The 21,580-nt window shown below is 39.5% G+C and overlaps 1 protein-coding gene across 3 annotated transcripts in view; it reads right to left on the reverse strand.

Moving 5' to 3' along the window:
• Positions 1 to 376: 376 nt before the first annotated feature.
• Positions 377 to 21,580, reverse strand: part of LOC128097418 (cytochrome P450 2J4-like) — a 31,727-nt gene continuing 10,523 nt past the window's right edge. Inside the window, exons 5-9 of one of the 3 annotated variants that reach the window (XM_052717910.1) lie at positions 16,796 to 16,972; positions 14,812 to 14,953; positions 9,570 to 9,757; positions 9,338 to 9,476; positions 377 to 4,618 (exon numbers count right to left, since the gene is read on the reverse strand). In XM_052717910.1, coding sequence (XP_052573870.1) covers positions 4,440 to 4,618; positions 9,338 to 9,476; positions 9,570 to 9,757; positions 14,812 to 14,953; positions 16,796 to 16,972 — 825 coding nt within the window. In that variant the 3' untranslated portion in view covers positions 377 to 4,439. The other 2 variants (XM_052717911.1, XM_052717912.1) reach the window with 2 other exon arrangements.

A 21,580-nucleotide genomic window follows, 5' to 3' on the forward strand; every position in this document is an offset into this window, starting at 1 on the left:
TCCATCTGGATCTCTGTGAGTTCAAGGCCACACTGGGTTATATGAGAGAAACAGAACCAGACAGTGGTGACACGTCTTTAACCCCAGGAAGTAATACAGCAGGGCAGAGAAAGGCATATAAGGAACTTACTCTCTTTAGGCTGAGGATTTCGTAGAGGTAAGAACTAGTGGCTGGCTGCTCTGCTGCCCTGATCTTCAGCTTTCATCCTGATATCAGGCTCTGGGTGTTTTATTAAAAGACCATCTAAGATTCAAACAACAAGGATCTCAGGGCTATGTCTTCCTTATTTCTTAATAAAATTTCATGCAAGATCTACCAGTTTTCTGATTGTTTTAGCATAAAACCAGATCATCTTTTTAATATTCCTATATAACAGATAACTCAGACATTATCATTTACAGTTTAATCTGTCTACCATTGCATGATTCCATTAGATAGTTCCTCTTTCTCAGTATGGTTTCATAAAAAGTAGGTTCCCAGGTGGGGTGGTCATGTCTTCAGCTTTCTGTGTCCACCATATATACTCACTGATTCATGACGACCTGCCCATTCCAGCTTCTCTGACCGACCAACTCACCCTTGACCTTTTCTTTTTCACCTGCAGGACTTTTCCTTCGGTGTAAATTTTGTGTCCCATACTCGCCAGAGTGAGCAAGATACTAAGCAGCAATTATTCATGACCTTTGCATAAGTTCCTGCCCCTCCAGATTCGTGCCTGGTTTGAGTCCTGCCTTGGCTTCCCTCCCTGGACTGTGGCTCAGGTAATGTAAGCCAAATAAACCCTTTCCTCCCCATGTTGCCTTTGGTCATGGTATTTCATCATAGAAATAGTAACCCTGAGACGGAAATTGATACCAGGAGGCGGGTATTGCTGTGACAGACCTAACTATGTTGTTTTGGGGGAGGATTATAAAAGAATTTTGGAAGTTTGGGATAGAAAAATTGTGTTGAGAGCTCAGTGGGCTGTTCAGTAAGACCTTGGATAATAATGCTGAGAGCAGTTAAGATGATGGAGGCCTGGCTTGTAAAGTTTTGTGGGAAGTTTAAAAATTTTATTAGGCTACTGGTATTTTGAATTAAGAATCTGTGGTTTCTTGTAATCTGGGGCTGAAGAATCAGCCTTCACTGGTCAAGAGACTAGTACAACTGAAAAGAAACCTATGTTTTGCTGGGACAATTTATGTTGGTCAGCTAGAGCTGAGAAATTAGCAGTGATGAGAAAGAGACCAGCACCATTGAGGTGAAATCTTCTGGGGGATATTTCCTTAGAGTCCGTGCACAGAAGCTCTGCTCCAGAGGTGGCCTCTGTTGTACCTCGTGTTGGTAGCCATACTTGGTCATATGTAAGATTCTCCCAGGTGACACTGGTTTTGAAGTCATAAAGGAATCATGGAGAGCAGCTGAGCCTTAAAACTGTAAGATGTCAGGAGAGGCCATTGGTGAAAGTGCAGCCTCAGTAGCAGTTGAAGGCCCAGGATTAAAGGGGTCACGCAGAGAAGATGAAGCTCGGCACCATGAAGAAAGTCCAGGAGAGGTATTGGTCAAAGTGCAGCTCAGTTACACCAAGGCCCAGCCTTGGCTCGAGTTCAAGTCTTGACATAAGGAAGGGGCATTGGTGCAAAGAAAACTTCTGACCACCAAGTGGGTTGCACTCAAGTGGCCCTGAATAGCTCAGGCCGTCTTTATTTATACTTAAACAGAGTTTTTTGTTTTTTTTTTTTTAAACCAGGGTTATATGAACAGCTTTATTATTGGCTTATATTTTTGACTTTAAGAAATAAATCATAGGCCAGGTGGTGGTGGCGCACGCCTTTAATCCCAGCACTCGGGAGGCAGAGCCAGGTGGATCTCTGTGAGTTCGAGGCCAGCCTGGTCTACCAAGTGAGTCCCAGGAAAGGCGCAAAGTTACACAGAGAAACCCTGTCTCGAAAAAAACAAAAAAAAAAAAGAAAGAAATCATAATTTAAGAAATACATTGTGATCATTATGAAAGTCCCAACTATTCCCCTTTTTACTTCCCCAAATACACCTTCCCATCCCCTACATAACCATATTCTAGACATAGAGTTCAGCATTTTGCAGGCTTAACTAAATATTTAGTCAGACACATTCTGATGTCACAGTACTTATGTCAGCTTGCAGCTATTTGTGGTTTCAAAGTTAAAAAGTAATTGACACGGGCACAATATTCAAACAATTCTTTTGTGTCTATAAGATATATTTTTATACAGTTCCCTTTTCTACAAGAGGGCCCCGTGTCTCATTCTCTCTGTAAAAGGCAGACCTCAATAAAGCACCCTTCCCATCTCACTCTACCATACTTCTTCTACCAATATGAGCTCCTATGTATGGTAAAGAGGGATTTATCCATTCCACATTTTTACATTGCATTTTTTTCCTCTTGGGGCATACCAGATCCCACCAATGATTTTATGCTTGGTGTCTAGGGAACTTATTCTCAACACTGGCACTATGTGTATTCCTGAGGCTTTTCTCCTATTCTATGTTTGCATGCCTTACTCTCTTTTCCAGAATTGTGAGATATGGTTAATGTTTCAAGTGTCATTTTCTCATATGTACCTAACTATCTCTATTGAGTCAGAAAAGTTCCCAGGATTAGGAATTGTACTTAGTAATTACAGATGAGAGATTTCAGAAGCATTAGCCACCTGTCAAATCTTGGGGGAAAATATTTGAGCAACAGCAGAATTTCCAGAGAAAACTACAGCTATCACATGTGTGACTGACAAAGTAAAACTAAAAACTACCCAAAAAAATAACCAATATAATGAGAGAAAAAAGCCTGCAAGCTGCACAAATTTTGCAAATTCTTATGCTGTCCCATGGACTACTGGTCCTTGCCAAGTAAGAATCCATTTTTTTCCACCGGTGCCTTGCCCTGTGGAAACCCATTGGACAGGTCGTCATATGCTGATCTAAAACTAGGCTGTATTACAAGTTATAGAAGGAGACCTTAGCATTTTGGAGATGCCAATACCATAGGATGACTACCAGGGACAGCAGCAGCTGTGGACTGGAGCCATCCCAAGCCTAAAAGATATATTTACTGTGCTATTATTAGGTGTGCAAGCCTGTTGGAGAACCCCAGAATGAGGAATGGGGAAGAGACTCTTCAGTTGCATAGTTGTCTGTCAATTAAGCAGGGTACTGTTTGGTTCAGATACCTTTGAATCATCCATGCTGCTTTCATAGCAACCCCCTGCCTCCAAACATTACTGACTCACCAAGCTGGACTCTCTGTGGTTGATTGGTGCTCTGTCTAACTGGGATGAATAGACATAGATGTTTAAAAAAAATGTCATGGGACAGGTAGAGTGGGACTAGAGCAACCTTGTCTTATTTCCTTATGGAGTCCTAAGACAGAAAGTACATTACCTTGTAAGATTTCTCAGTTTGGAATTTTATCCTTTCCATCAGATGGCAAGATTTCTTCTCTTATACCTATTTTATTTTTTTAATTAAAAAAATGTATATTGATGTTTTGTTTGAATATCTGTGTACCATGTATGTGAATGATACCTGTGGAGACCAGAAGAGTGAATTAGAGTCCCTGGAACCAGTGTTTACAAATGGTTGTAGTTGGTTGCTGGGACTCAGACCTGGATTGCCAGAAGGAGTAGCAAGTGTCTTTTACCTCTGAACCATCTCTTCAGCTCCTTGTACCCCATTTTAAAGGAAGAAAACACAAGATTACAGGTTTAAATGGCTTCATGAAATCACATGACCCATTTTGCTGTCCTCAAGCCCTTGTTCCTAATATTTTTCCAATTTTTCCTTTGACACTTAGCACAGTAGTGGGATCAGCAGGCTTGGGGTTGGACAAGGGGACAAAGACTGGACATTCTGTTCCTTTCTGTTCTGACTAAGCTGCTTCCTACCCCAGGAAGTCACCTTTGCTCCTTAGTTATTAAGCCAGATATTGCCTCATATGTATCTTGAGCATCTCTCCTCCACACCTGCTCCAGTACATGCAGTCCAGCTTTTTCTAGCCAGACCTCCTTAAGACTCAGGGTATTTTGCAACCTTCTTTTTCTCTGCTTAAATCACTCAAAGTCCTGTCTGATTTTCATTGTTCACTGTAGTACACCCACATGTCTCTTTGTAGCAGAGTGTTGAAGGAAGATTCACTTTTTGAGATGCTGTTACTAATATGACTTCCTTTCCTGCCATATGGCCCTTTCTTTACAGGAGGAACCATCATTCTCAATGCAACTCTTAGATGAAAAGATTTGTAAGTGATTTATCCACCATCAATTTGGAGGTCACAGCAGTCTAGGATATGGATCCAACAACTTTAGTCTAACCTCCCATCTTTCCCTAATCACCTTCCTTCTCTCTCTTTACATATGAGCAGCCCCAGTGGCTCAGAGCATTCCTCAGTTCTTCCTACTCTTCTTTCTTTTTTCTGTGTCTGACATCACAGTCTGGGGACAGCGCAGAGGCGGTAGCTCTCTGGGGAAATGGTGATACCCACTCTGAACTTCAAGGTCAGCTTCTCATTGACTGGTGGCTTGAAGGTAAACTTTTGCACAAGAGCAGTGAAGAAAATAAAGAGCTCAGACCTGGCCAGTTGTTCTCCGGGGCAAGCTCGCTTTCCTGCAGGAAATAAAACAAGATGAGATACTTTCTCAGCTGCCATTGATGCATGCAGGGACTGGTGTTTCCATTTTCCTCCTGCAAATTCTGAATTGTCCCTGGGCTTTGTGTCCAGCTGTTTATTTATGTCTCACATGCGTCTGAATGTGGAATGTTCCACGGAATGTGGGACACCAGGATCACAGTCTTCATGTGGGACAATAGAAATGAGAGGCCTGAGCTGGCTGAGAGAATGTATGACTAGTCTCAAGGCTTTTCAAATTCACTTACAAACATCTATGATATACCACACAATGGCTGAACAGCAAAATTATGGACTGCTGTAGAACCCTTTTGAGGAAGATATAGCTTAATGATTAAGGTTATTTACTACTCTACCAGAGGACTGGAGTTCAGATCTCAGCACCCACATCAGGAGATGCACAAACCCCTGTAACTCAAAATCCAAGAGCTTCAATGCCCCTTTCTGGCCTCCATGGGCACCATCACATACATACTTGTGTATACGTACACAAAAACACATTCCCACATATGTAAGTAAAATAAAAAAAGATTCCAAAATATAATCGGGTGTCAGAGCTGAATCCCTAACATAAAAGGCAGGGACATACAGGATGCCCTTGCAAAGGCTCTAGCTTGTAAATTGTGTCTGTTCATCCATGGCAGGCAACTAGAAACAGATGAAGTGTGGGGCAACTAGAAACTGATGAAGCCTGGGGCAACTAGAAACAAATCAAGGCTTGACATCTCTGCATTCATTTTGTACCTGTCTCCTGTCCCAAACATTGAGTCAGATTCCTGCTCAACTCTACAGACAGGCATGTCCATCATTTTGTAAGTGCACATGCAAACTTGGACATCATCCCTTTCAAGGATGAAGATACCGAGACAGGAGAATCTAAAGTATGGCTATCAAATTGACAACAGCCAGCAATCCTCCTGCAGAGCCTTGGAGTGGCACCCAGAAGTCTTCACTCATTCTCTTAATATCATTCAGGAGTAGTAGAGCCTTGTTTGGTGAGACTGTCCCCTAAGCGGGACCTGTCATCTTGTAGAGGACAACTGCTCAGCTTCCCTTAAGAACCTCTGCTCTGACAGGACCACATCCTGCAAAGAAAATGAAGAATGCTGCTCATTGTCTGCATGGGCAGTGGAGATTTGCTCAGCATCAAATGCAAATTGTTCCTAGAAGGGGCTGCTTTCTGAAGACTAATGTCCTGTGTGACCAGAACTGAGGTAATAATCAGCAAGATTCAATGTGACACAGACTGATGTGACCTGAGAGTACATATGCTTCTTCCCACCCTTCTGGTATAATCTGAGCACTTATGTCCACAAACCTGATGACATGTTAGGCAGCTGTATGTCCCTCTACATCCCTGTATCAGCATAGAAAATATAAAATTAATTGTCTGTCTTTCTTCATTATATTTTGCTTAATTTCTGAAAAAAACATTGGTGGGACTATCTCATGTCCCAAATAATTTTCTGGCTTAGGATTCTGATTACGCTGTCCTTCATTTTAGGGACCTCTATTGTGTGGATGGTTAATCCATTCCATTAGGCTTGCCAGCTGTGCCCATGATTTCACATGGTAGGCTTAGTTGTGGTGTCTCTCTTGTCCTCTTCACATGAGGCATGCGTCCCCAACCTCTGCATAACGTTCGAGTATTTGTTCTCTTAAAGACAAGAGAAGTTGTTTTTGTAAGTATCTCCTTATCTACCTAAAGGGCAGACTGAGACCAGGCACATCTGCCCTGTTGGGAAGACGTCGTTCATGTTACATGGTGTTCTCATCTAACCTCTGCTGGCAATTGGTTTTGAGATTCTATTGTTGGAATATTTGTTGATGGTGGTGTCTACCATGTTCTTCCTTAAACAGTGTTTAATTTTGTAAGTGAACATATTTTGAAACTGTTAATAAACAAATCCTCATCTGCATGTTTCTATTGGCATTTCTCTTCTTCCAAATTTTGCATGTGGCTGCCAAATTGTGACATTAGAAATTCTATCACATTGCATATATATATATATATATATATATATATATATATATATATATATATATATAGTTGTGCTGTGTATTGCCATTCTTTAAAAAACTAATCTTTATTTTTATTTTATGTATGTTGGTGTATATATTTGCTCCACATATGTATAGTGCCCATTGTAGCCAGAAGAAGGGGTCAGATCCCCTGAGACTGGGACTACAGATGGCTATGAGCTGCCATGTAGGTACTGAGAATCAAATCTGGGCCGTCTGAAAGAGCAAACAGTGCTCTTAACTATTGAGACACCTACCTTTCCAGGCCCTGTGTTAACATTCTAATGTTCCTCGCCCCCTCTGTATTTAATCACCCATGAATATCAGTAAGTGTTACAACCCATTGCTAACCAGTACTTGTTTTAAAACCTCAAACATTCCCAACTTGGCCATTCAAGCTGGCATTTCCTGATTTTTGGATAGCAGTGTATCTCAAACTTATAGTTTTCCTCTTCCTGCATTAAATTTTGTCATTTTCTAGAAGTCCTGGTTCTTTTTATCAAACAATTATATGTAGAATATAATATGAAAGACCTGGTTATGAAGTTTACAGTGTCAGTCATGGAGTGACAGTTCCCAACTTGGACTCAACAGGCCTTTGTGCTTCTGTTTTGTCTCTAGAGCTATTTATCAAAACTATATGATCATTCCAGATAAGATGTAAAGCAACAGAACCAAGATTATCTAAGCTACTGACCCCATGTAGGAAGTTATGAGCAGTAACAGGTTCTTACTAAGTAATACAACTTGTGAATGGTTATTATACAGAAAGATGCTGATGAATACACAGGACATGAACTCAGCAAATCTTAAAATGGATGGGCCCATAACTGAGGTGGAAAGTTACAGTCTGGATATAATATAAAGAGAACTAAACTTCAAGTTAAAACATAAGCCTTATACCCTGCTCTTTCAATTCTTTGGGCATGTGGTCTTGAATAAGAAAGAACCCTCTTCTTATCTCTCCTTGTTTGGAGTTTGCTTATGGGGTGACAGTAAGCATTTATTCCTTCCCTACCTGATTATTAATAACTATGCTGCTGTGGTGACACAATTGGCTTGTGTCAAATGAAGTGTGTAATTTAGAGTGACTGGTAACACTCTTAATAAGAGCACCAGTGTCTCTGCATGTTGCCACGTTCTGGTGCAGATGGGAAAACTGTTTAAACTGGGTGAGGCCTGAGACCCCTATTGGAAGAGGATTTTTATAGTGAGGAGAAGGCATGTTCAAGGGCAGCAATGGGCCTGGAGAAACATCTTCCTGTGGAAGTCATGATGAGGATCTACTCACATTCTTCTCACATAGTTCTTGGAATTATAACACAAAGCATTTATTTGGAAAAAAAATCATATTCCTAGACTTTCCATATTTCATGGATCTGATTCATTAGCTTGGAATAGTTGAATAAGTGAAATATATAGCTGAGGTTTTGTACTATAATTGAAAACTTTAAAAATTTTAATAAACAGGAAGACTGGAAAGAGTCCCTGTATCTCATCAGCTTTCCTATTAAAGTGAAGAACAGTGAAGAAAAGGCCAGACAGTCCCAGATGGAAAGACAAAGAGGTCAGAAGCAGCCCTGGAAAGACATACCCAGGGCAGTCCAGTCCCAAGCAACACTGGCTCTGGATCCACACTAGCATGCAGGCAAATGCAGGCTCCTCTCGGCTTGAGCCTCAGTGTCATGAGAAGTGACATTGCCTCAGATAATCTGACAAACTCAATAACATGTCAAGCATTCCAGTGTGGCTTCTGGGCAGCATTTAGTCACCTTCTGAGGACAGTGTTTGGAAACACAGGCTTCAGTGGGAGAAAATCTGGTGGATATTGAGCTCTAGCTGCAGCACACTTGGCTAGATCTGTGTCCTTACCTCTGCAGTGATGACTAATTTCAACTGGAAAGGCTGCAGGGGGACACATGCTCCAAGGGGCAGCTCTGCTTCATCTTCTATCCCACTACTTTCCTGCTCTCAGGGTGAATGTTTGACAGGTAATAAATGCTTAAAACATATTTATGGAATTAAAGAACTGCAAAATTACTTGTAAAAACATAATCAACATATATAAGCCAATATCTGGAATGTATTAGAACATTTGGTTATGGATTTAGCAACACTACTACTACAGTCTTTAGTAACTTGCCTGGCAGAAAACACAAGGGAGAAAGAGTCATCACTGCATTTCCTTTCTTGCTTATCAGGTGGTGTAGCAGATGCATGTACTAACTATATTTAATAAAGGGATTGCAGTTTACAAAGATAAGATCTATTCAGGGAATGTTTATGGGACAGAAGCTAATTCACTTGGGCAAATGCCAGTTATAACTATTTAACAAGTTAAAAACATTAAAACTCAGCTCTCTTTCTTCCAAGGAGGCATTCCCTTAAAAAGAACTTGTGACACTCAAACTGACTACACAATGGAGGTATCCAACTTTGCTGCTCAGCAAGAGACAGAGATTAGGTCTCTGCTGTCAGTGCTGTAGAAAACAGAACAAAGGAAGTTGAAATCTCCGTCAGAAGCAAGGAAGTATTGATAGTGTATGTGTGGAGGTGCTGGACTGAAATCAATTGCAAAATAGAGATCTATTGGGAAGGCTCATCTGTAAGGATCCCAGAAAGAAGGGAAGGGATGAGGTGGGACTCTGAACTCTCTCCTGTGCATCACAACTCACCCATTGAGAAAGGCAGGAAAGATTCTCTCTTCTTAAACTGTCCATTCTCCAAAAAGTGCTCTGGATTGAAGATGTCTGGGGTGGCCCATTCTTTGGGGTCCATGTGCAGTGCAATCAAGTTGGTTTGGACTAAGGTACCCTAGGGAAGGTAGTAAAGACTCAAGACAATGTATGGACAAGACACAGACAGATGGCTGGTGGTTATCAAACTTCCATGCCTGAGCCTACTTACCTTTGGCAGATGGAATCCAGCCAATGTAGTGTCAACTGTCACTTCCCTGGGAACATTAAGAGGGACGATATTTCCCATTCTCAGCACCTCATGGACAACAGCATTGGTGTAGGGCATGGAATCTCGGTCAGCCAGGCTGGGCTGCTTCTCCTGGCCAATCACTCTGTCAATTTCAGCCTGTACTTTTTCTTCAAGGAAATATGAGGCTCCATTTAGTTTTAAACTTCAATGATTTCTTCTAAAGATAGAGAAAGCTATCTTCCAAAACTTATTTGCTTTTATTTCATCTAGTGTCCTGATTTTGAGGAAATAAAAGTTCTCTACCCCTTAAAAATCCTGATTTAGAAAACTGAAACTCTATACCTTTCTTCAAGTCTACAGCATAACTATGATTTTCCATATATCCTGAAGTTAATAATTAGGATGGCTACGGCTAAGCTCATATCAGTGTCTATTTAGATGTCTATAAATAAATACTTTTTACTGAAAAGATTAACATCAGTACACTTTTGCCTTTTTTTACTTGTAGAGTCTGTGAATTCTAAGATTAGGACATCGACAGATTTCTTGTCTGGTAAGGACCAATTTCCTTCGTCATAGTTGAGAAATCCTTGTTGTATCATCATGCCATAAGGTAGAAAGAACCCATCTACTTCCTCTTCCTAAAGCACAAACTCCCTTCATAACAGAGAATCACCTCCTCACACCATCACATTGATAATTAAGTTTCAATGAGTTTATAGATAAGCCACAAACATTGAGACCACAGCATATCCACTGACTAATTTTTCAAGGATATATGTCATCATGGGCAGTGAATTGTAATGTGTTTCCAGGCAACGTTGATGGTGAAACTAGTAATATTTTATGAGCTTCAATTTCTTCATCTGATTATTAAGACTAAATTAGCCTTATCATAGGACATTTTGAGATTTACATGAATCAGTATACGCGTTATGACAAATGGTAGCTATTTCCTCTCAATATCATCACAATTTTAGTGCAGTAGAGATTTAGCTGTTTACCTGCTCCTCTAGCTAAAGATGACATTTCCCAGATTCCTTAAAGAGGAAATGTAACTGAATTTTGCAAGTAAAACATAAGTGGACACAATGTTTCATCCTTGGGACAAGGCTTGTGGAGACAATGTCCCCTTCCTTCCCTGGGGTACAAAGGCAGTCCTCATGGGAGCCTCTGCAGAGTCTTGGAGCCGCAGCTGAGCTCACCACTGCCATAAGGTGAAAGGACTTTGGAACTCTAGGTCCTTTACAAGGTCCAGCATGACTCTTTCCCCTGAGATAGATACATAAATGTCTAACATGGCACTACTGTACACATAAAAGAATGACATGGGGATAAAATTCATCTAACATAAATCAGATATCAAACACTATAATGATTTTGAGGTAGGGCAAGTTAGTGTCTTGAGTTTTCAGCAGTCTTATCTCAGTCTCTTAAGCATTTTGATTGATGATGTGGGCCACTAAGCATAGCTCTTCTTTCAAGTTTTAAGTGTACAGTGATAGGATATTAGGATATTTGATCATACTGTGAACACCAAGTTTGCATTTGCATTCATTTATTAAAATTAACCTTGGGTCAGGTGGCTGAGTTAGCAACTAGTTGACAGAAAGTAGTAATAGATCATCAGAGGGCATCTCAAAGAGATAGAGAGATGCTTTGGGAGTAGTAGAGAGGAGTTTGAATGGTATGGCTTTTTTTGTGTGACGTGCTTTAGGTAGATATCAGTTATGAGAGAGGGTTAGCTAGTTACTACTCAGCCTCTCTGAGCTAGCAGGTTTTCACCTCAGCCTTTGACTCTCTAGTTTTACTTCTAAATAGAATGATACTGGTTTAGTTAAAGCTACCTTTAGTAGCAGTGACAGAGGCAGTGCCAGAAGGCACAGAATTCCTGCCCAGCTACTGCTAGAGAAGCAGGCAGGTAACTGTGGGATTGCAATTGCTGACTGAAAAGGCAGTAGATTAAAGTGCAGCCACTGTGCAAAACTTGAATCAACAAATATATATATATATATATTGTTGGAAAAGGAAGATACCATCGCCCTCTGAACAGCAGGAAGCAATTCTAAGAAAACAACACCTCTTTCTCCCAAAGGTTTCATGTTTCTGAGGGATATGGATAATGGTTATAGGGATGGGGATGGAAGAAAACATTGGACTTGGTATTCCCCTTAAAAAAAGAAAAAAAGGGAAAAGTAAAACAAAAACAAAAACAAAATGCCAGGTGGTGGTGGTGGTGGTGGTGGTGGTGGTGGTGGTGGTGGTGGTGGTGCACGCCTTTAATGCCAGCACTCAGGAGGAAGAGGCAGGCAATCTCTGTGAGTTTGAGGCCAGCCTGGGCTACAGAGTAAGTTCCAGGAAAGCTGCCAAAGCTACACATAGAAACCCTGTCTCGAAAAACAAAACAAACCAACCAAACAAACAAACAAAAAACAAAAAGAAAAATGGGGAATGGATAGATATAGAATATTAAGGTAGATTATTATACATACTAGTAAACTAATTTATTAAAATATCAGCCTTAGATATATTGCACTGTTATGGATTCTTGTATATTGATACAAATGTATTTTTATATTCTTATTCCAGATAATTTGTATATTGATACAAATACAGAACCATATTTGTTGTAATGTACATATATTTGTACATATATTTCTACTCTTATTTGAAATGTTTTGTATATTGATACGAATGCAAAATATTTGTCATACTGTATGTATATTCTACCTCTGTTTAGGATACTTGGTATATTAATATATATTTAGGATTATTGTCATATTGTATATTGTACTATATATTCCTACCTCTGCTTTAGCTATTTTGTGTATTGTCACAATTTTGAAGTCATTGTTCTTTTACTGTACATTTGCTTACACACTGTTTACCCTGTTTACATGAAACCTTAGTCCTTAGGTTATCTAGGTAGGTAAGACTAACAGATTTATAATCACCTATGCTTGTCATCTCTATAGTTATGTTAGGTTCTCCAGACTTACAGAAACATATGTCAGATGGATAGGTAGTCTTCAAACACTTCGTAGACCTACAGAATATGGCATTTAAATGTTTTGATAACTTGGAATTCTGTTGACAAGAGACACAATTGCTCCTGGCAGCACCAATCTGATCCTGAGAGAATGTTGTGCTTCTGAGACATTTCTGCTTGGAAGTTTATCTTCACCTTAGCACAAAATGGCCTACTGGGCAAAGAACTGCCTTTGCCTCGACTTCTGACAGTAAAATGGTCTGACAGACAGTCTAGGCCTGTAGCCAATTTGAATGCACCAACGATGCTGAGAAACTTTAGATGACTGTCCAGGCTGCCAGCTGTCTACGTCTGCTCTTGCAAGACTCCCAAAAGTTGTTTGCATCCTTCTCCCGTTTCTCCAGTATTATTATATTCCTTCTCAGGCCTTTGATGGGACTGAAGGCTAACAGTTATAGTTACAATCTTCTTGTATCTTAGCTAGAACATATTAAGTATTAGATTTAGGTTCTTTAGGATAGGACACCTTTTGGAATATTCTTTGTAATATACCATTTACCCATGCTCCAGAGTTCTCTGGATTTTAGTATGTACCTATTGTTTGATACTGTTCATGTTGGTGGTAATTCCATCTTGTCTAGGATATTATCCCTTATTCCTCCTGGACAATATTTGATAATCATTCCTATTGTATATAGTTTTGTATTAGGTTAGAACTTTCTTATTTAGACAAAAAGGGGGAGATGTAGTAGGTAGCTGTTCCAGCTTTGATCTGGAAGTACTAGCCCCAGTGAGGCTTCTGGTAACTGTCACGCCTACCTATGACCTGCCCCTGAGGCAGGGCCAAGACAGGAGCCCTTAAGACCCAAGATCTAGATGTGTCAGCTCTCTTGGTTCCTGGTGATCCTGGATGCTGGATGGTAGACTGAGCAGAGTTCTCCAGAGAACACCACTAGACCGCACTTCACCTCTCCCAGATCCTGTTACCAATCCCTTTACTTGCTGTGAGTTACCCCAAAATAAACCTCAATTTTAACTACGTGGAGTTGCCTTAATAAATCCCCCAATAAAGAATGACAGAACCAGTTTATCTTGCAAAATAACTAGTTCTTCACAATTCTTGGTTTATCTCTCTTGTATTCTACCTTCTGTGCTTACAAATTTAACTATTCTAGAGATTCTGTATAGTTAAATATACAAGATATTTGTCTTCCATATTCATGCATACATCAAGATGTTTTTCCTTGGGGGCTGAACTTCTGTATTGAACTTTACTTATGGTCAATGAATATCCTGGATGCCTCCAACTGTTGACTACTATTAATACTACAAAATGAACACAAATTAACTTCGATCAATTAATACACTAGATGGTGAGATGACTGAGCACTTATTGCCAAATCTGATGATATGTGATTAAGGTCAGGAACCCACATGATGGAAAAGACCAACTTCCTTAAGTTGTTATTTGATCTCCATATGTGCACGGGGAAAGAGAGTGTGCAAGTGTGCACATACGCATGCAAAATAAACAATATATTTTAAATGCTTTAAAAAATATACTGATATCCTAGAATCTTTGTTTCAGAAAGTAAGCCTAAACTGTAACTCAATATGCTTTAAGCTTTCTTCAAAATGGAACCTTCATCAAGAAAGGCATTTTAGATAGTAGTCCAGATATGCATAATATAGATACATATAATATGTATTAATAACATTTGTGTGTGGATAACTTACAGTGAATTGATTGCCATACAAACATGAGAACGTGAGTTGGAATTACAGAATAAAGGCAAGAAAGGCAAGAAAGCCAGATGTGGAAGTCTGCACTTGTTTGTCATCCTATCACTTGTGAGGCAGAGATAGGCAGATCCCTGAGCAGGCAGAAAGGTGCATATCACAAGACATCAAATACCAGAATAAAGAATTAGGACAGTACTCAAACTGGGAAGGATTGCTAAAAATGAAGGAGGGTGTGTGGTAAATCCACTCTTTGCTGGAACATACCACAATTTAAACTGACTTCTCTCTTTACTCCGGAACTCCAAGATTGCTGATGGTACAGACTGTAATATCTGCGCTCCTGGAACAATTATAATCCTAAGAGATCAATTCAGGATGTGCCTTTTCCCAAGTGCACAGTGCTGCACAGCTGCTCCACCTCTTCTCACTCCACCATGCTGTCTTCTTACCCCATTCTACCTGAGTTAGATGCAATTACCATGTGCTCACCTTGGACTTCTGGGTTGAGGGCCATGTAGAGCAGAGCCCAGCGCAGTGCTGTGGATGTTGTCTCTGTTCCAGCGAGGAAGAGGTCCAGAGTGCTGCAGATGAGGTTTTCTTCATTGAAACTTGTAGTAGTCTTGTCTGGGTACTAGGAAAGACAGTGTGAATTTGTTTATTCAGATTATTTGTGATTGTCTCATAACACCGGTCCTCACCCTGAGGAATGAATTGCATTAAGTCATTCAGAGTGATGCTCCCTTTAATATTCAACGGTGACTTTGCTGATACCAGAAAGATTAATATGAATTTTCTGTATTCAATGATTCTCCAATCTGCATCATCTTGCAAAGTCAAAACTTCACTGATTTCCTCAATAGCTCTTCATGGCAAAACATCACCTTTGCTCACTTCCTCTAGAAGCATCAGTTTGCTAATATTGCTCTTAATGTTGTTGTTCTCATATCTATACTTCATATGGTAAATGATTTTTCTCCTCTTCTTGACATAAATATTACTCCAATGAATACTATGGCAGGAAGATAAAATAAGAGAGAAGATAATTTTCTCTCTCTCTTTCTCTCTCTCTCTCTCTCTCTCTCTCTCTCTCTCTCTCTCTCTCTCTCTCTCTCTCTCATCTACCATTGTGCTCCAGGCAGAGGAGTTCATAATCCAGTGAGCTGAAACTTCTTTGACAAATTCAGTGAGTCGTATTTGCCAGACGTCTACTAGGATCAAGGCCTTACATTTTACAGCATGGCTTGAATCCAAAATGTTCCCCCACAGCCTTATGTATCAAATACTTGGTTCCTTACACTGATAGCATTTGGGGAAGTTCCTTGAAATAGGGATATAGCATCTAACTGAAGGAACTTGATGCCTGTAGGGAGGGAAGGTAACTCTTAGAGTCACACCAAACCCACGGTGCCTTCCTTGCTTGCTGCTTCCTGCTGCACGGTGATGTGAAAGCCTCCACCATACCCTTCTGCCCCATGAGCTGAGCTGCTTTGCTATTCACCATGATGAACTGAAACATCCTAAAACTTGACCAGAATACATTTTTGCTTTATTCAGTTGTTGCTGCCACATATTGTTATCACAATGATGCAAAGTTAACTAATATGTTCCCTCATTGTCTTCTTGCCTTGATCTATTATTGAATAGTGCTGATGTGGAGTCCAGGGAAAGGTAAGTGCCCCACCTTCATATGAAAGTTAAACTCTACCATTTACTTATCTCATGTTTGTCTTTGCAGTGGGGTCTGAGTTGGGAAGGGTAACCAGCTCTGGACCAACTCATAACAAAATAAAGTTCTGAAATTTAACCACTATTTTTATTTTGTGTGTATTTCCTTCATATATTGGAAGAGGAACAAGGAGAGGCATAATAAGAAAGAATCTGGGAATCACCAGGACCTCAAGCTAAATGGTAGTAAACCCTTTGTTTCTAAAGACCTCAACAACACAAGGTTATGTTACCATGCATTTACAAATTATTACTCCTATGTTTTACTTCCAAGGGTGTGTTAAGTAATGATCTACAAAGGTCTTCATATTTTCATCCTTGCAACCATGACCTGTTACCCAATGTCCAAACAATAGATCGTGTGACTAATGCACGATGACTAATTGCAGGAGGAAAGGTTATCCTGAGCTATCCTTATGAGGGGGGCCTCTTGGGTTAGAACAGGAGAAATGAGATGTAAAGGGATCAGAAAGGACAGAGATATTGCACTATTGGCATTAAAGATGGAGCAGGGAGCTACAGAAATAAACATCATTGTTCCCTAGGAGATTGGAGACACAGGCAATGAATTTTCTAATGTCTCCCAAAGTAGCTTGCCTGGATAGCAGGATTACACAGATGATCTAGAATTATAAGAGAATAAATCTCTGCTATGCTAAACCCTCCTTTGTGGTAGCCTGCTGCTGACTCAATGGAAGCTATTCTACACCACTCTTTCTGAAAGAAGACACAGACACATCTTCCCCACCTTTGTCATTTCCTTGAGGAAAGCATCAATGAAGTCTCTCGGCTCATCAGGGTTCCAGTCTTTGCGGTGATTGTCAACTACATCAGAAACATGTGATTTCAGTTTTCCCCAGGTAGCTATTATTCTTTGGTGTCGTCCAGGAAGATGTTTCATTATCCATGGGAAGATGTTATAGAACTAATTAGGGAGAAGAAAATGATCATGGAGACAACATAAAGTCACTTTCTGTTTCAAGACAGTCTTTACTTTCCCTCTTTATCCCCTACACTGGAACTGTGGGAATATCTGGAATGCTGTTTTTCCTTATAACCACTGGTAGGCATTTCAACACTCCATGCAAAACACACCAGCTTCAGACTACTTTGCACTGGTCCAACTGTTTCCACTCTAGGACACACATTGGCATAGCATTTAGTAGTCCCAATTCTGTTCCTCGTGTCATCTAGACACTGAAGGGCCAAAGGATGAAGGTGGCAGGAAGTGAGATCAGCTGGGAAGCATATAAGGGGAGATAGCCACACCTGCAGTGGCTACAAATTGAGCTTTTCAACTGAAATTAACACTGGAATTTGATATTTCTGAGTCTGAGATCATGGACTAGGTCAAATTATGGAGGTAACCTCCTGTGGTTCATTGCTGTAGAATCCAGGAACTCCGACATTCCAGGGGTTTGTGTGACATGTAGAAGGGCATTCCTGCAGCATGGTGATCAGTACTCAGGGACCCTGAATATGTGAAGGCAGTTCTTCTTGATTCCCACACTCCCAACACACTTGGGATACACCTCCACCTGTGAGTCTCACCAGGGGTTTTAATGTAGGAAGTCTTGATGGTATAAGATGTGCCCTGATCACAAAATGCAAAGTTAATTACAGTCTGCAGAGGCCGCTGCTGTTACCCACAGAAGGAAAAGAGCATCTGTGAAGACAATTCTGAATACAGGAGATGCTTGCTCCAGTACAGACTCAGCAACAGCATAAGCCAAAGGCAAGACAGGAGTCAGACTCAGCTCACCTCCTCCATGCATGTAACCAGCAGCCTCCAATTTTTGATGACTCAGAACGCACCTGAGTCAGTTGCTTTTTCTTTATTGCTCTCTTTTGTCTCCGTTTTTTCTTTATATTTGCAAGATTTTTAAGTGGACACTTTTATTATCATTATCATCATCATTATTATTATTACATTTTTTAGATTTTATTTCCCTTCATAAATTCATCTAATGTTATTTATCTTGTTTTCATTTGTAGACAATAAGAGTTCTCTTCCATAAATTATTTTCTATAACCCTGTGCATTTGTATAAACCCCTTGCATTTAGTAATATTTTGACTTTATTGACTTTTAAAAATAATACTTTTATATTTTACTTATTTTCTTACATTCGATTTTATTTCAACTACTGAGGAATATTTTTGATTGCCCTCCCCCAAATCTCTCATATTTTTTCTCTTCTCCTTTATTACACTTCTCTCCACTCACTTGTTATTGAACCTTGCTTTTCCTCTTTTTCTCCCTTTTCTGGTCTCCTCCTTTTATCTCACTTATTTATGTTTCCACACGTACCTTAAATAATTTTGTTTTCATAGCAAATTGCACAACACTCTTCACATTATCATTTCAACAGACACATTTTGGTTACCAATCAATAATTTTAAGTGTGTTTTTATATCTGTATAGTTTAACATTGCTGCTAGAGCAGTTTCTTTCCACTTGCAAATCATACTAGCCTTCAAGAACAGGTTGCTCAATATGAAGATCATTTCAAAGAATCCAGAACAGATATCCCGATCAATAGATGCATACAGTAAAACAAATGCAAGAAACGAAAAGGGTGAGATGATGCTTCTAAAAATCATAACTCAATTCAAAGACCTTGAAATATGTCAAATATTGGGTGTCCAAGTATTTTCTGGTCAAAATGATCAGAGACTGATGGAGATGCAAACAGGCAGAGGAATCCAGTATGGGCTCTAGAGGTGAAGGTCAGCTGAGTGGAGAAAACAGGGGAAAGGAGGAGAGAGGTAGCATAAAGATGAAAACTGGGCAGAATAGGAGAAAATACAGCAAGGAAATGGAGAGTTTATAAAAACAAACAACAAACAAATAGAAATGTTGGGATTTTAAAGTTGAATAAAAAACAAGACAAAACAAAACAGAAAATAAAAACAAAAGACCTCATCAGAAAACATCAACAGTCTCCACCAAAGAGAAGATACAGAAGGGAGAACACTGCTGAGGAAAAGCTACATTCCAACAGCAGTAACTAACAATGTAAATAATGACCACAGCCAGAATGTAGAAGAACCATGATATGATCAAGAGACTAAGCCCAAGAATGTGCAGGACTTTATTCAGAAGCTGAGATAAAAAGTAAAGGGATGGAGGATGAATTCAATGATATTACAGCAGAATGTTTCCCAAGTCAAAGAAACAGACATTCAAATACAAGAGTCATTGAGATCCCAAAATAAATATGACCAAATAAAAATATCTCCATGGGAAATCCAAACTGTAAAGGAAAGAAGCAATATTTAAAGTTTTAAAGGGTTTATCCCAGGGGATGGCTCAGTTAGTAAAGGTGTTGGCTGCACAAGCCTGGCACCCACATAAACATGCACACCTCCCGACACACACGTAATTAAATTAAAAACTTCCCACGGACATCCAATGACCAAAATGACCACCAAGGCAACACTGAAGAAGATGCTTAATTGAGTGCTACACACAGAGAAGGAAGAAAGATGAGGCTCAATCATGAGAACACAGGAAAGAGTAAATTTAATGAGAACAGCTGAATAAAGAAGAGCTAGGAAAAAATCCATCATGTCTAACACAGTAAACAAGCCAATCCTTAATACTAATCATGGGAGAGCAAAAACCAAATAATCCAAGCAACCAGGAAAAAATAAAACTGACAGAATTACTGTAACGAGTTAACCTCTCTCCATGATAACCTTATCCATGAAGCAAACAGAAACTGGAAACAAGCTGGACTAGCTATTCTGATGTTAAATCAAAATTAACTAAAAGAGATAAAGAAGGCCACTACACTTCCATAAAAGGAACAATTCGTCAATTAGAACAATTGTAAATATATATGCACCAAAATTTGGGACTCTCAATTTCATAAAACAAACAACAATGAATATGAAGTTCAGACAGATTCTCATGCAATAACTGTGGTAATGTCAGCACTCCACTCCCATTCCTGCATAGGACATCCCAAGTAAAAAACCAACAGAGAAATCTCAGAGCTAAACTGTACCATAGATCTAATGGACTTAACAGACATCTGGAGAGGATTCTTTCCATCCAAATGAAACAATATACTTTCTTACTAGTTGTACCTGAAATTTTCTCTAAAATAAAGACTCAAGTCTTGCTAAATACAAAAGAATGAAATATTGTTATATCCAAATAGACCATAGTGTAATGAACCTTAAAATCAATAGCAAGAAACACTACAGAAACTACATTGCTGAGGGCCGTGGTAATATACAGCAGGTAACAACTAGTATTTAACAGGTTGACCCACCAGATGGGAATCCCCACTTGACAAAGCCCTGGAGTTACTGATTGTAAATGAACAGTTGCTCCTGTCTGTAATTTCTCTCATGTGCCAATATATTTCTTTCCTAAGAACTTCTATGGGTGTTTTGCCACTGCTTGTGTGTTTATTTGATGAAAATATTCCATCTTTGGACACACTTATAGTGGTGGATGGCCTGGAAGATGATTTCTTCTTAAGCTGTATAACTCTGATGAATAGAAATAATACTAGAGTATTTCTTAACTGACACAGGAAAGTAACAGTATTCTCAGTCACAAAGACAGCTAATTTTAGACTTCAGATCAAATTCAAAACAGACTAAGCTGCCCCTGCAGAAAACACACAAGGACAAGTTCCCAAGTGTCTGTTAAACCAATGTCAGACACAAAGCAACTTTAGTAGATATAATTCTCTCAGTAGTTGGCTTTCTCCCACTTTACGTTACAGGGTCAAGGTTCAGCCAATTGTTATTGTTAAGTCCTGAATTTCAAGTCACTTTTGTTCTGTCTGTGAAAGAATTACATGTACAGCCAAGTGTTACTCACTGGCCAGTTAATGTGACCTACCTAGCCTGCGAGAAAATGTGTGACTTATCATGTTTTATGAGAATGGGTCGAACCCTGAAAATGTAACATATATTTGTACAGAGTTTGGCTGTTGAAAAGTAGTGAATGGGAAAGTGGTTTGTGTGTGTGTGTGTGTGTGTGTGTGTGTGTGTGTGTGTATGTGTGTGTACTGAAAAGGAGATGTAGCTGAGTATGCAGAAGGAGTAATGTGAGAGAGTGAATGAATGAGAGAATGAATGAGTAAAGAGTGAATAAATGATGTAGTAATATGGAGAGGAATGTAGCAGAGTAGAGAGAAGTAATGTGTATAGAAGACAGATGTGAAGCTATATAAAAAAGAGTAAAGAGTGAATAAATGATGTAGTAATATGGAGAGGAATGTAGCAGAGTAGAGAGAAGTAATGTGTATAGAAGACAGATGTGAAGCTATATAAAAAAGAGATGTCATGGAAAATGAAGCTGTACAGAAAAGTGATGTAAATATGCAAAATAGGTATGTGGGCTGTGTGGAGAATGTAACAATGTGGAATTATCTATGTAGAAAAAGTGAGATTTTTTTCAGAGAGGATTTTTTCAAGATATAGTAAAAGAGAAAAGTTACCATCAGAAAGCATGTGTTTCCTTATGTTTCCCCTCAGATAGAAAAAGTCTAGCCTTCGCTGCATTCATG

Source organism: Peromyscus californicus, unplaced genomic scaffold (genome assembly GCF_007827085.1).
Source record: "Peromyscus californicus insignis strain IS unplaced genomic scaffold, ASM782708v3 Scaffold_5__1_contigs__length_169319896, whole genome shotgun sequence".
Classification (NCBI taxonomy): domain Eukaryota; kingdom Metazoa; phylum Chordata; class Mammalia; order Rodentia; family Cricetidae; genus Peromyscus; species Peromyscus californicus.